Here is a 15592-nt window from a genome sequence, read left to right on the forward strand (position 1 = left end):
ATTGTTATTTTTCTCAGTGACCAGCCCTGACACCTACTTATACAAGACAAATTAGCTACTCCCTGTCTTCCCCACTTCCTGTCTGTGTTCACATCCCCATGAGAGCCAAATACTCCCAAATCCCCCCTCTTGCTTGACTAACCTCTGCATCTCCATCTATGTAACATAAAGGCATAGTTCTGAGGTCCACTACAACCTTTGTTCCTCCCAACTTGTTTGGTTGAGCCTATTCTCCTGATGTTTACCCATGTGATCCTGAGGCAGGCTGTTTTCTCTCCTCTAGGACCTGTGAATACTAATAAACTTTTCACCTCCTCTGCCACTCGTTTTTGCTGTACCTGATTATCCATATAAAGATCATTAGAAAATAACCACCAAAAGACACAAGAAAATATTTGGAAACCATTTACCTGATAAGATTTAATATCCAGAATATATAAAGAACTTCTGCAACTCAACAATAAAAGGCTCAAAAGCCAAATTAAAAACTGGACACAGGACTTAAATAGACATTTCTCCAATGAAGACATAAAAGTGGCAAAAAAAAAAAAAAAAAAAAGAAAAAGAAAAGAAAAACACAAAAAGATAGTCAACATCATCTGCTACGGGGGAAATAGAAATAACAACCATGCACAAGGAGTGCGCCCCAAAAGGAGAGCCACCCAGTGCAGAAGAAAGTGCAGCCTGCCCAAGAATGGTGCTGCACACACGGAGAGCTGACAACAAGATGATGCAACAAAAAGAAACAGATTCCCAGTGCCGCTGATAAGGATAGAAGTGGTCACAGAAGAACACACAGTGAATGGACACAGAGAGCAGACAACCGGGGTGGGGGAGAGAAATAAATAAAAAATAAATCTTAAAAAAAAAATAAAAAAAAATAAATCTCCAGAATAAAAGACTTAAAATGATATTTTTAGAAAATATAAAGATATGATCCTAAAGAGTAGATTAAAAAAAAGTCTGGGTGAAAAATAATAACAGGCTTTTTCTTCCATAATTTCTCTAATGATGATTTTACGCATTTACAATTCACCATCACCTCTCCAACACAACCAACGAGAAAAGAAGAAAATGTAAACAAATAAAAATGACTTAGAAGACATTAAATAATTATATTTACTTACTCTCCAGGCCCTCCACAATAGCAGTAACACTGCTGGATATTGGTTTTATGACCAGCATCCCATTCAAGGTCTGCCACACTATAGGGTAATGTCTGCTTCATGACTTGCAATGCTTTGGCATTTGGTCCTTTCTTAAGTGCACCACCCCTCTACATTAGAGGGAAAAAAATTATTGATAAGATTGATGGCTAAAATTTTAAATGCAATGTTATAACTTAAAATTATATTTCTGAAGAAATTTCAATTCTAAATTTCTACATCATAAACAGAGTAATAAAAAAATCTTCACTTTGTTGTCTTTTCTTTCAAATTACTGGCCCAATTCCAGACCCCTATCATAAAATAAGTGCAAGAATAGTTTTAGATCACTTAAGTACCATTAGCCAAACAATTCACAGCACCTCTTTTCTACTCGGTACTGATAACACATTTGATTCAAATACATTTTCAACATACACAATTTTTAAGTTTACAGTACCTTACAAATTCTATTTAGGGCTTTAGGTCAAAACATTTATGAGATACCTTTGTTGTTGTTGCAAAAACACACTGCCGACAGAGCCATTTTTCATCTGAATCAATTACACTGGAATCAATATGAGGTGTGTGGCACAACTGATGGTATCCTTAATATCAAAAAAAAAAAGAAGCACAAAGTAAATTCTATTTTATTAATAAAACTACAACACGATTTCAAGAAGGTATTTTAGCACTGACTTTTCCTACATTAATATATTTACAATTGATGAAGAACTTGGGTAATGGCTTCAAATTACCAACACAAAGATTTTTAGATAGTAATCTTCCACAGGGGCATTTAATATGTAACAAACCTTTTCCACAAGATAAAGATAAAAAAATGTTTACCTTGGCCACATTTATCACATATAACCATTTCATTGGGAGCTTCTGAATACTCTTCTTGACATATTGTACAGACCATTTCCCCACTTCCAGTGGCTCCTGAAATATGTATAACATATATTTAAAAAACAATCCTAATAAAGAAGAGTTCTATATAACAAAACTACATTAATGAATCACTGGGTAGCCCAGACTAACAAGGTTTATTTCCTAAATCATAATTTCTTCTCAAAGCAGAGTACTACAAACAAAATCCTACCTCGCTGGACCCTACTGGTGCTCTTCCCACCTTTAACTTAGGATGCCTGACTGTCTATACTCAAAGCTTTTGGACAAAAAACATAATTTAAATTACTTTTAGGAAGCTTCCTTTATTACTAATTACTAATATTCCCACTCTCCTAAGAAAAGACAAGGGCTCTTATGAACACTAAAACTACATTCCATAATATATATATATATCCATATATATGCATAAACTTACCCTCAAACACAATATAAAAAAACTAAAAAAAAGGACAAGAGACGTAAATGATCCCTTTCTCTCTGGATTCAAATCATTTTTTTAGTTTACTAATTTATGTAAGAGGCTAAACACCAATTATTTAATCTTTAGCTTCTGCAATGTGGAAATATGGTGTCTATTAATGTGCCCTAACAAAATTCCGATGCAATAAAATCTGGAGTTTCTATAGTTAAAATTTTTTTCACCTGAGTAGGCAAATCATTTCTTCCTTACAGTTTTTTATTCTAAGAAAATGTCATCACCGAAATTTAGAATAAAATTTTATCAACCTGTATTAGTCAGCCAAAGGGGTGCTGATGCAAAATACCAGAAATTGGTTGGTTTTTATAAAGGGTATTTATGTAGGGTAGGAGCCCACAGATACCAGGCCATAAAGCATAAGTTTACTTCCCTCAAAAAAGCCTATTTTCACTTGTTGGAGCAAGTTGGTTGCCGATAGCTGTGAAGGTTCAGGCTTCCTGGATTTCTTCCTTTTAAGGTCTTGCTTTCCTCTGGGTTCAAGGTTCCTTTTTCCCTGGGGCTGGTTTCTCTTTCCTCTGTGTGCTTACTTCCCGGAGCTCCAGCTTAAGTCTTCAGCATCAAACTCCAACACCAAAACTCCAATATCAGAAACCCTCAACTTTGTTCTTTGCCACGCCTTTTAATCTGTGACTCCCCACCCACCAAGGGGTGAGGACTCAACGCCCTAATCATAAGTCAATCATGCCCAGGTACAGATCAGATTACAAACATAATCCAATATCTATTGTTGGAATTCATAACCATATCAAACTCCTACACATCCTAACACAACCATTTCCAATATTCTCTTCCCTTCTATTTCAATATATATACTTAAAGTTATAATGCACATGCTTTATTCACATACTAAGGATAACTTAAAAATTACAATTTTGTCATATGGGCCAAGCATTGTGTAAGGCCCTTGACATATTTTATTTAAACTCTACAACCAACTCATTTGGTAAATATCCTATTTATAGAGAAGAATTGAGGCTAAGTAACAAAGTAACTAACCCAAGGATCCTAAGACAGAAAGTATCAAGGCTAGGATTTAAATCCAGATATACTAGTTTCTGTTTTTCCCACAATTAAGAAGTCTTTCACTAATAATATGGAATAGTTCTTTTATCAAAAGCATTTTTCATACTGCCAGATTTCAAATTTCTAACTTCTAATTGCTGTGTAGTATCTGGTGGATATAACCAAATGTACTTTCTTTTTTCTTAGACATGAAGGTTATGAAATTGTATTTTTGTTCTGTTTTTGTTGTGGGTTTTTTTGTGGGATTTTTTGCTTATTTGTTTTGGTCTCTTGTCTTTCCCTCCTCTCCCAGGCTTCGTCTGCTTCCAGGTAAACTTGGTCAGACAAGGCCTCCCAACAGCTTTTGGATTTACAGCTCCAGACAGAAGAGCAGCCAGTTTCAGTCTGGGACCTCTCAGTCCAAATCTGGAAAGATACTTATCACCCCGGTTTGCAATTTGTGCCTGCACCTGACTCCCTTCATAACCATATAGACTGGGAAGAGGGAAGGGCAGTTCCCCTGAAAAAGAGAGCTGATCCTCAATATTTGTTCACATCAGGAAACAATTCTTTGGAAACTGGTATTATGTTTATTTGTGAAATCAGGTGTATCTTTTTATCAGCAAGTTTACAAAAACTTTCCTGTGTAGCTCAGTGGTCTTCTATAGACTTTTTTTTTTTAAGATTTATTTATTTTATTTCTCTCCCCTCCACCCCTCACACCAGTTGTCTGTTCTCTGTTGTCTATTTGCTGTGTGTTCTTCTTTGTCCGCTTCTGTTGTTGTCAGCGGCACAGGAATCTGTGTCTCTTTTTGTTGCGTCATCTTGCTGCATCAGTTCTCCGTGTGCGCGGCACCATTCCTGGGGAGGCTGCACTTTCTTTCGTGCTGGGTGGCTCTCCTTACGGGGCACACTCATTGCGCGTGGGGCTCCCCTATGCAGCAGACACCCCTGGGTGGCATGGCACTCCTTGCGCGCATCAGCGCTGTGCGTGGGCCAGCGCCACACAGGTCAAGGAGGCCTGGGGTTTGAACCTCAAACCTCCCATGTGGTAGGTGGATGCCCTAACCATTGGGCCAAGTTTGCTTCCCCATCCCTTTAAATATTATGACTCAACTTTTCTCACACTCCTCAATTTCATTTTTTAACATATCCTCAGACCTTTAAACTGATCAGTTCCACAAACTATAAAAAGTTTCTTTAAAAAGACACTTCACTGAAGTAATAACAGCTAACCCTGAGTACCAACTATACAGATAGTTAATAAAACACTGTAATTCTTTCACTAAAGCCATTTTATTATTTCTGAAAAATCAGAACACAGTAGTGACCTACCATAAAGTTGCAACTGGGATCCAATTACTAAAAACTTTGGAAAGATATCCCAACTTCAGGGAGAATTTATGTTTCCTTTCTAGTAGAAGACACATAAAACACAGGCCAGGCCTAAGTGCAGGCCTATTAACCCAGCAAAAGGAAAACCAAGAGTGGGGTCTTAATGAGCAGTTTTTGCTCAGATTTTTAGTAAAAACTCACTCTTTATAAATAAAGTATTTTCCATAAAAAATTTACAATGGAAAAACACCTATATTTAGAAGATTCCAAGGGCATACAGCAATTATAATCTATAGGAATGGAAATCATTACAAAAACCATACCTATAACCAAGATATACCTATATTCATTTTTACTTACACCCAAATACAGCCTCATTTTTCTCATTTAAATATAAAAAACCATGATTAAACAATAATTCCAAACCATTTTTATTAATATCTCTAGTACTCTAAAATGGTTTAATATGCCCTAGTTCTCCAAAGCATCTGGCAAATAGTATGTTCTCATTAAATATTAGCTTTCTTCATTGCTCTATACTAATATAGGCAAGTACAGTGGCACCTCAGTACTTGTCATTCATTGATTCCGGGAGGCACGATGAGTACCAAAAACGACAAATACCAAATAAATCTTTCCCACAACACTCTCATCACTCGGTTCCAGTTTCTTTTTCAAAAGACCAGCATGCAACATTTTGATTTTTCACATATAATGGCTTCCATTAACACCCTCACCCACTAACTGCTTCTCGTTTACCCAAATTAATAACAGCTTTTCAACTTCCTCGAGTGTTTGGGAATGCTCCTTTGTTACTGCTTTAAGTCCTTCCATGACATCAGCCTTTTTTTTTTTTTTTTTAAAGATTCATTTCTCTCCCCTTCATCTATATTGTCTGCTCTCTGTGTCCATTCATTGTGTGTTCTTCTGCATCCGCTTGCATTATCCGGGGGCACTGGGAAACTGCATCTCTTTTTTTGCTGCATCATCTTGCTTCGTCAGCTCTCTGTGTGTGCAGCACCACTCCTGGGCGGGTTGCGCTTTTTTCATGCAAGGCGGCTCTCCTTACAGGGCACATTCCTTGCGCATGGGGCACCCCTACGCAGGGGCGCCCCTGCATGGCACAGCACTCTTGCGTGTGCAGCACTGTGTGTGGGCCAGGATACCACACGGGTCAGGAGGCCTGGGGATCGAACCCTGGACCCTCCATATGGTAGATGGACACTCTATCCATCTACCCACATCAGCCTTTTTTATCGCATCTTTATTCTTAATGATGGTGGAGACCACTGTTCTAGGCACATCGTATTCCCTAGCAAGATCAGTAATGCAAATACCACTCTCATATTTACTTTTTTTTTTTTCTTTTCTCAATGGTGGTGCAAAGTAATTTTCTTTTCTGTTCCATGCTATCACTGCTCATTTTCTTAGGACCCATAAGAAAAAAAATGGAAAAATACACAAAATGACCACAGAAGCTAAGAAAAGACCACAATGGGATGTGCACAAGGCAAGAGCTACCATGTGACTAAGGCGGGACCCTTTGTTTCAGGTGGAAAGGGTATAGCAAGTCACAAGGCAACCAAACTGTCAAGTTTGAGCTTGCAAGCCAAGTACTAAATGTACCAGGACAAAATTTTCATGTCAAATGTGTCGAGTACCAAATTCAAGTTTCAAAGTAGTCAAGTACAAAGGTATGACTTTGTAACAGTTAAATTGAATCCAAAACTGTTAATCATCTTAGCAGCTAAACTTTTTCTCAAAGTTCTTAGAGGATCCATATTTTACCTCACAATAGATTAACTGTGAGAGTCAGTGATACACCTGTCCTCTACTCAACCTTTATGCTAACACAGTATTCTTATTGTTTTTATGGTCTATAAGAAATCTATAATACAAAGCAAAACTTCTTAAATATTATGGAGACTATGGTTTTTTTTCCCCACCTCTCCTCAAAAGCAATATTTAGGATCACAACACATTTTAGTTAACAGTCAACACCTGAATAATGACAAACTGAAAAAACTCAAATCAGAGTATAAACCATATTCAAGAGAAACAGTAACACCTGCCTGTTTGAATGTCCTTCCAGAGAACCCAGGATTTAGAACTATCTTCAAATATGATGAAGCAGCTCTGTTTCAATATGTTTATCTGCAATGAAGAAGAATACTTATGGTTATCTCTCTTTAAAATTAAAAACAAAAAGTTTAAAAGTTTATGGTTATTAAAAGTTTACTGCAAAAGAGCAAAAGATATCTTATATTGAGATAACTTGCCTTTTTGATAGTTCCAAGATAAAACAAGCCATCTGACCATCTAGCTAGGACATCCTGACCCTCTTCAAATTTACATGCTGGTTTTTTGGCTTTATGTCCATCCTGTAAAGACAGCTTGGTCAAGGACGTTGGGGCCTTTTGGTTTCGACGTAAAGGAGACCGCTTGTGGACCAGTGAATTACCTGCCCCTGTGGAGTCTCTGTTCAGGAAATAAAAGACCATATATGAGACTAGCTTACTTATAGAATTTATTTTAACCCAATGAAAATTTCCTAATTTTACAAATTTTGACTTGTTAAAATCTTAAGTTCAAGAAAATATATAAGTACCTCAAGATCACAAATACTTTCCTGAAACAAAGAGGTTAAACAAAATGATAGTAGTTTTCAATCCTAAGTGAGGCCAGGATTTAACAACCCCTCCAAGATAAGATATTCATGGCAGCCATCATCAAAACATCAGCTCTAATTTGAAGTAGGCAGGCCACTGTCAGGAGCAAAGAATGCCTTAAATCTCATGACTTATTTTAGATAAACTAAAATAGGTTACACTGTATAAATTCATAAGCACTTGATAAAGAATATGAATTAAATTTAAATCTCTTGAATACGCCATATGCAGTTAAAGTACATATACTAAACCAATGACTTTGGGAAGAAATTGGGTACATTCACACACACTGGGAAGGCAGGTGGGACTCCTTCCCTACAGGGAATCAGTACTGAACAGTCTTTTTTATTGGAGAGTGTGTCATGGTCCTTCAAATATGCAGAGTAAGGGTAAAATTCAAAAATTAAAAAAAAAAGATTAAGGACTAATTTCACAAAATCACACTCAAATGAGAAATTACAAGAGTACTTTTTTTCCCCCAAAACAAAAGACCCCAAAGTAATTACCTCTAAATTACATTATTAATTATATAGTCATTCCATAAACAGAATACTATTAACTTTCAAGGTAATAAAGTAGTATTTCTTTTTTTTTTTAATATATTAACTTTCATCTTTATTCAGTGTGACAGAAAATCCAAAAATGTGTCTAAAAATTGGTTTTCTATCTAAATACCAAATGTTCATTATGGTGACATAATACTATGTGGCAAAGGAGATATGCTTAAGTTAAACAAAATCCTAAATCTTCAAGTGGGCAAAGGCAATCTTAAAAATCAAACTTGCAAGTTGTAAGAAGATAAAGTAATTTAACCTTTAATACCTGGAACAAGTTTTATAGCCACATTTTTAATGTGCATATATACAGTGGAGATCACTGAAAAAGCTTCCTGTTGCACTGCTGGAAGAAATTTTATTATAATGTGGACTAAACAGATTTGCTACTGAGTGCAGCAAGATAACTTCACTGAGGAATCATAAGATTTCATAATGGAACTTGTTACAGTGAGTTAAATATTTCCTTAATATTATACCGTACAGATTTTAAATGAACATTATTACTGAAGAGTTTGCTAACCAATATTAGCAATGAGTGTTTTATATATACTTAAGTTTCTTCTAGCTAAAGTATGTGGCTCTCTAAATGTTAGAAGTAGTATTTCTTGGTTTCACTTTTCCAATTTAGATTTTTCACAAATTAAACTACAATGAGGGAAGCAAATGTGGCTCAAGTGATAAGGCCTCCTCCTACCATATGAGAGGACCCGGATTCAATCTCTGGGGCCTCCTGGTAAAAAAGAAGAAGAGAAAGTGTGCCTGTGCGGCAAGCCACTGCTCACATGGTGAGCCAAGTGCCGATACAAGAGTCATGCAGCAAGATGATGACATAATAAAAGAGAGATGAAGGGGAGAATCAAGGTGAAGTTCAGCAGAGACGACCATGAACTGAGGTGGCGCAACTGACAGGGAACCTCTCTCCACATCAGAGATTCCCAGGATGGAATCCTAGAGGAAAAAGACAAGAAGAGAAGACAAAAAGAGAAACAGGTATAGAAGATCACACAGCTAATGGACACAGCAAAAACAGCAGGGGTGAGAGAGGGGGAAGGGAAGGGGAAAAAAAACTACAATGATATGTAAAACTAGATAGATTAATAATAATCCTGAAGTAAGTTAAAAAGCTTACAAGGGAAGAGATGTGGCTCAAGTGGTTGAGCACCTTCTTCCCACATGGGAGGTATCAGGTTTGGTCCCCTATGCTTCCTAAAAACAACAAACAACAAGCAAACAAACAAAAAAACAACTCAGGGGAACTGATGTGGCTCAGTGGTTGAGCATCAACTTCCTACATGAGTCTAGAGTTCAATCCCTGGTCCTGTACCCAAAAAAAGCTTAGTCAAAATAAATCAAAAGAGGGAGAAAAAAGTTTCAATACTTCTGAATTCTAGGAAAGTGACTTGAATGGCATTGATAGACTTATATGAAGGGAAGGGAGTCAAGTGTAGAGGATCTCTATGATTTAACCTGAAAATCTATCAAAGCCTACCTATCCGTAATTATCACTAATTTTGTAATAAGCACTTTACATATATTTTTCAATACAATTCTAATGGGTATCATCATCTTAAATTACATAGGCAGAATTGAGATTATAGTATTAAGTAACTTGTCCAAGACGACACAGATAATAAGTAGAAAAGCAGAGATTTAAACACAGGGAAGTCTGATTCTAATACCGCTATCCTATTTCCCCACCTACTGTTTTCCTCTAGTCCCTACTTTCTCTATCCTGACAATTTGCTAACAGTAAAAGTGGTGGGGGTTTTAATATTATACTTAATATACAAAATGAAATACTCAGTAAACCAATGCAGTAATATATTTGGAGTATCACTTTACTACGCAGGCTTCAATTTTTAAAAATATGGACATGAGTTGTTAAAAAGGCCAGAAATAGCCTTCCTGATTCTTAATTCAAATATTCCCCTTTACTTTCTCTCGTTAGTCTGCTTGGATTAGGAGTCCCAAAGATTGCCCATCCCTGTCATAATCAGAAAACAAGGTTACAAATGGAGACAAGATCAAGGACCCCTATATTCGGTGTTGTAATTATGTTGTAATTATGATAACAGCAGCAACTGAGAAAGATCACTGGAATAAAAAACACTGGAATATCCAGCTGCAGACATACTAGGAATACAAAGACAGTTATATGTAAGAGAAAAAAGGAAAGAGGAGAAGCAGAGAATAATGGGAGCATAACTGTCTCCTCCAACAGAGTGCTCCACAAAAAATATAGAACAAAAAGGAAGGCATCAGCCTTGCTGGACTGTACTTAACTACTGCTGAATTCAACTGAATTCAAGGTATGTCCTCATTGTTTGCAGATCTTAACTAACGAGATTATCACAGAAATCTCTCTTAACAGTTAAAATATAGCCCCTCTGTTTTCTTCTAAATAAGCAGTTGTTAGACTCAGAACTCTATAAGACCTTGAAAATTACTGAAACACCAAAGAACTTCTCTTTATTTGGATTATATTTGTTGATAATTATCCATATGAAAATGAAAATTTTGAAAAAATTTAAATTAATTTTAAAATAATTTTATTATATGTTTGAAAAATTACCTATCTAAAAAATATTTTTAAAAATATTTTTAGGGAAACGGACTTCGGCCCAGTGGTTAGGGCGTCCGTCTACCATATGGGAGGTCCGCGGTTCAAACCCTGGGCCTCCTTGACCCGTGTGGAGCTGGCCATGCGCAGCGCTGATGTGCGCAAGGAGTGCCGTGCCACGCAGGGGTGTCCCCCGTGTGGAGGAGCCCCTCGCGCAAGGACTGCGCCCGTGAGGAAAGCCGCCCAGCGTGAAAAGAAAGTGCAGCCTGCCCAGGAATGGCGCCGCCCACACTTCCCGTGCCGCTGACAACAGAGGTGGACAAAGAAACAAGACGCAGCAAATAGACACAGAGAACAGACAACCAGGGGAGGGGGGGAAATTAAATAAATAAATCTTTAAAAAATATATATATATATTTTTAAAAGACTTAGAGAGAACAGTGGCATTACCTTACGTTTTTGTAAGTCTCTTTAACGTCTGATTTTAAAAATGGCTGGATTCTCATATCTATTTTCTCCATGTTGCTTCTATCGTAATAAAGAAAATCTAGCCTCACACAAATATGTGAATTGTTTCTGATAACTGTTGAGATTCATTCTTTTTTTTCTTTTTTAAAGATTTTTTATTTATTTCTCTCCCCTTCCCCGCTCTCCCTGCACCCCCCACCCAGTTGTCGCTCTCTGTGTCCATTCACTGTTGTGTTCTTCTGTGTCCGCTTGTATTCTTGTCAGCGGCACCCAGAATCTGTGTCTCGTTTTGTTCTGTCATCTTGCTGCGTCAACTCTCCATGCGTGCGGCGCCATTCCTGGGCAGGCTGCACTTTTTTTGCGCTGGATGGCTCTCCTTACAGGGCACACTCCTTGAGCGTGGGGCTCCCCTATGCAGGGGGTACCCCTGTGTGGCATGGCACTCCTTGCGTGCATCAGCACTACACATGGGCCAGTTCATCACACAGGTCAGGGGGCCCTGGGTTTAAACCCTGGACCTCCCATGTGGTAGGTGGACACCCTATCCGTTGGGCCAAATACACTTCCCCGTTCTTCTTTTCTACTACACCAATGCTGAACAAGTAGTAGTTTATTAAAATGTTACTTGAAATGTAGAATCTGAAACTACACCAATGAACTTTTAGATCCTGTCCTGGTTTGAGTCTTCTGAGGACCCCAGAAAATTATGTTCTTAAGCTAACCCATTCCTGTGCATGTAAACCTATTTAGGTGGCACCTTTGGTTAGATTCAGTTAAGCGACCTTTTGATTAGACGATTTTTGATTAAATGGCTTTAGTTAAGGGCCTTTGATTAGATTGTAGGGCTCAGGGTGGGTTCTAATCCTCTCACTGGAGTCCTATATACTACATATGGAGAGGGGAGTAGAGCTGCCGTTTTTATCCTGTCACATTAAAGAGGACTCCAGGATTGCCTACAGGTGCAGAAAGACAGAGAGTGGCTCCAATTGCACCCTGCCATATGCTTGAATTCCTACAGCTAAGAGCTCCAAGAAAAACATCCTTAGATGATGCTGCCATGTGCCGGATCACCCTGAGCTGCAATTCAGTGAGACAGCATCTCTGATGATGCCTTGATCTGGACTATTTCATTGCCTTTGCACTGTAAGCTTTTATCCTAATAAATTGCTATTATAAAAACCAACCCATTTCTGGTATAATGCACTGGCAGCCTTTAGCAAACTAAACAAGGTACTCTACTCCATTAAAATCCATTTGTCTACCTTGCATTTTTTAACCAATCATGCATGATTTTGAAACATCATGAGCTGGTCATTTAGAAAATGACGACTCGCTGAGTTAGGCAGATCATACAGATGTTTACACATTTCACTCTACGGTGTCAAAAACCATATTTGTTAGTTTCAACACCAACTTCTTCAGAAAAGCTTGCACATATTGGGAATCCAGGTGTCAAGCTTGGTCGCAAATAAAAATTTTACTAAATTGTAATTTTCAGGTGAAAGGTAGAACTGTATCATTGGCAACAGATACCCTTAGTTGATTTTCTTTAAAATGAAGTGAGTGTTCCACTTCTCAAACAGTAGCCTGAAGAGCCCCTGAACCCAAACCCCAGCAAATGAAGAAAGTCATTCAAGAAAATCTATTAAAACACAGTATAAACAGCCATTTGAGTCAGAACCCACTTTCCCCACCCACATCTAAGCTTGACGGAAACGTCCTTCTGGATGGATGTCCTAAAAAGATGAAGCTCCCAGGCAAGGGCTGCCATCTGACCAAGAGGGCTCAGGGGTCAGATTTTCTCATTCCCTCAAGATGAACTGGCTAAATACCTGGTGAGTACAGCTGGTAGCTCCCTTCCTCTACCTGGTCCCCATCTGCAGACTGGAAGCTCCACCCCTGGAAGCCTGGAAGTCCTGGAAGTCCAAGAATACTGGGGACCTCCCTGATTGCCCTTGTCCCAGCTCCCAACCTGCTAATAGGGCAGAGGGTCCATGCCAGCAGTAGTCAGCTGAGAAGACCAGAGCTTACTGCCTATCCAGAATAGTGGCTCAGACACTTTACCTAAGAGGAGAATTAGTCCATAAGAAAAGAAAGCTCCAAAACTCTCCCCTAAAGGAAAAAGCAATATTTGAAAATCATTGTGGGAGAAGCTCAGGTTTAAGGTCACTCTTGAAAACAATAGCTCCTCACAATTAAGAGCAGCAAACTAAACCAAAGGCCAGCTAGTTTACTAAAGAGAATCAGGGAAATAACTAAAAGTCTCCTGCGGTCAGAAAAAACCTCAAAGACTACTTCCGGCAACCAATGTGACTCAAGCAGTCAAGTGCTCACCTTCCACATGGGAGGTCCCAGATTTAGTACCCAGTGCCTCTTTAAAGAAAACAAAACAAAACAAAACAAAACAAAACAAAACAAAAAAACTATTCCTGCCCAAATTTACTGACACAAGACTACTGAAGAATTTATGCCCCAAGATATTGTCAAAAACAATAGAGAAATCAGCCAGTAGTTACTAGAGACTAAGCATTGGGTATACTACAAAATGAAGTAAAAAATTTAACATAGACATCAGAAAAGAGACAACCAAAGAAAGCCTTGCTAAAACTACTGACATCAAAGGATGACTGTGCACAACCTCAAGGTTGTCGCCTCTGATGAGTGAAAATAAAAACTTCTACACTGCCAAAGGCATCATACTTCAGGAGAAATAGGCTTCACTAAAAATAGCCTAGCCAAGCCAAGTCACAGAACAAGCAAATGACAACAAAAACAAGCCCTCTAGAGGAAGGAGGGAAACCAGTATTTGCAGTTGTCCAGGTTTAAACAAAATATTATAAAACATGCAAAGAAAGAGGAAAGCATGATCCACACAAAAGAGGCAAGAGGAAATGACTGTGAGAAGAACTGGATGCCAGATAGAACAAACACTTCGAAGTGGTCATTATAAATATATTCAAAGAACCAAAAGAAACCATGCTGAAAAGAATGGAGGCATGAAGACAATGTCTCATCAAAAATAGAATATTAATAAAGAAACAGAAATTATAAAAAATAACCAAATAGAAATTCTGGAGTTGAAAAGTACAATTAATTGAAATAAAAAATTCAAGAGGGTTCAAAAGGAGATGTGAACTAGCAGAAGAATCACCAAACTTGAAGATGTATCAAGAGATTATGTAATGTGAAGAGAAAATAGAATGGAGAAAAATTAACAGAGCCTCAGAGAAACATGGGACACCCTTAAGCATGTGAACATATTTGAAATGGGAGTATGAAAGAGAAAAGAAAGGAGAAATATATTCAAAGAAATAATGTCTGCTAACACCCCGAATTTGCTGAAAAACAATCTACACATCCAAGAAACGCAACAAACTCCAAGTAGGAAAAATGCAAAAAAGAGATCTGCACACCATAGACACACCATAGTAAAATGCTAAAAGACAGACAAAAAGAAAATCTTGAGACTAGCAAGAGTAAGAGGTCTTCAGGTACAGAGAATCTCAATAACAACAGCTGACTCCTTATTAGAAACAATGGAGGTCAAAAGGCAGGGGGAGGGAAGTGGATGAGGCTCAAATGATAAGGCCTCTGCCTACCATATGGGAGGACCAAGTTCAATCCCTGGGGACTCCCGGTGAAAAAGAGGAGGAAGGATGCCTGCACAGCAAGCTGAGTGCCCACTAATGAGCCAAAAGCCCATACAAGTGCCTGTGTGGTAAGCCAAATGCCTGCGTGGTGAGCCAAGTGCCTGTGCAGTGAGCTGGGTACCCGCACAAGTGAGTCATGCAAGATGATGTTAACACAACAAAAGAGTCGAAGGGGAGAGTCAAGGTGAAGCACAGCAGAGACCAGATACTGAGGTGGCACAATTGATAGGGAAACTCTCCACATCGGAGGTCCCCAGAATTGAATCCCAGTGAATCCTAGAAAAGAAAGAGAAGAGAAGACAAAAAGAGAAATAGATACAGAAGATCACACAGTGAATGGACATGGACAGAAAAACAAAAAAACAAAAAACAGTGGGGAGAGGAGGAAAAAAAGGCAGTGGGATATCATATTCAAAGTACTGATAAGTAAATCTTTTTTTTTAAAGAAAGAGAACTAGAGATGGTAAATAAGAGGTTAACTATAAAATAAAGTGAGCCTGTCACTTCAAGAAAGTATCTGCCATATACCTCATTCTTTTAAACAAAAACGATGTTCCATGAAAAAAAAGTAGCAAGTTCAGCTGTCAACTCAAATGGTACAAGTGCATTATGCCTGAATTCAAGGTTAAGACTTAATGAAACTGATCATTTTTACTGGTTCATCAAGAAGATTTTTAAGTGAAAAGGGTTTTTTATTTTTTAACTACGTTTGTTGCCACTACCTTGATTCATATTATGGCACAGTTGCAATTTTATCCAACATTGTTTTTGTACAATCTATACAAATGTCAACATAGTGAAAAGGGAAATTAC

General features: G+C 38.0%; 1 protein-coding gene across 2 annotated transcripts in view; it reads right to left on the reverse strand.

The window, feature by feature from the left end:
• The window catches only part of MTF2 (metal response element binding transcription factor 2), a 96121-nt gene that overhangs the window by 23396 nt on the left and 57133 nt on the right, over window positions 1–15592 (reverse strand). Inside the window, exons 2-7 of one of the 2 annotated variants that reach the window (XM_071217247.1) lie at window positions 7337–7353; window positions 7155–7256; window positions 6948–7029; window positions 1995–2090; window positions 1653–1753; window positions 1128–1276 (exon numbers count right to left, since the gene is read on the reverse strand). In XM_071217247.1, the coding sequence (XP_071073348.1) occupies window positions 1128–1276; window positions 1653–1753; window positions 1995–2070 (326 nt within the window). In that variant the 5' untranslated portion in view covers window positions 2071–2090; window positions 6948–7029; window positions 7155–7256; window positions 7337–7353. Of the gene's footprint in view, window positions 1–1127; window positions 1277–1652; window positions 1754–1994; window positions 2091–6947; window positions 7030–7154; window positions 7354–15592 lie in introns of both variants that reach the window. The other variant, XM_058303161.2, reaches the window with a different exon arrangement.

Source organism: Dasypus novemcinctus, chromosome 9 (assembly GCF_030445035.2).
Source record: "Dasypus novemcinctus isolate mDasNov1 chromosome 9, mDasNov1.1.hap2, whole genome shotgun sequence".
In the NCBI taxonomy this organism is placed as follows: domain Eukaryota; kingdom Metazoa; phylum Chordata; class Mammalia; order Cingulata; family Dasypodidae; genus Dasypus; species Dasypus novemcinctus.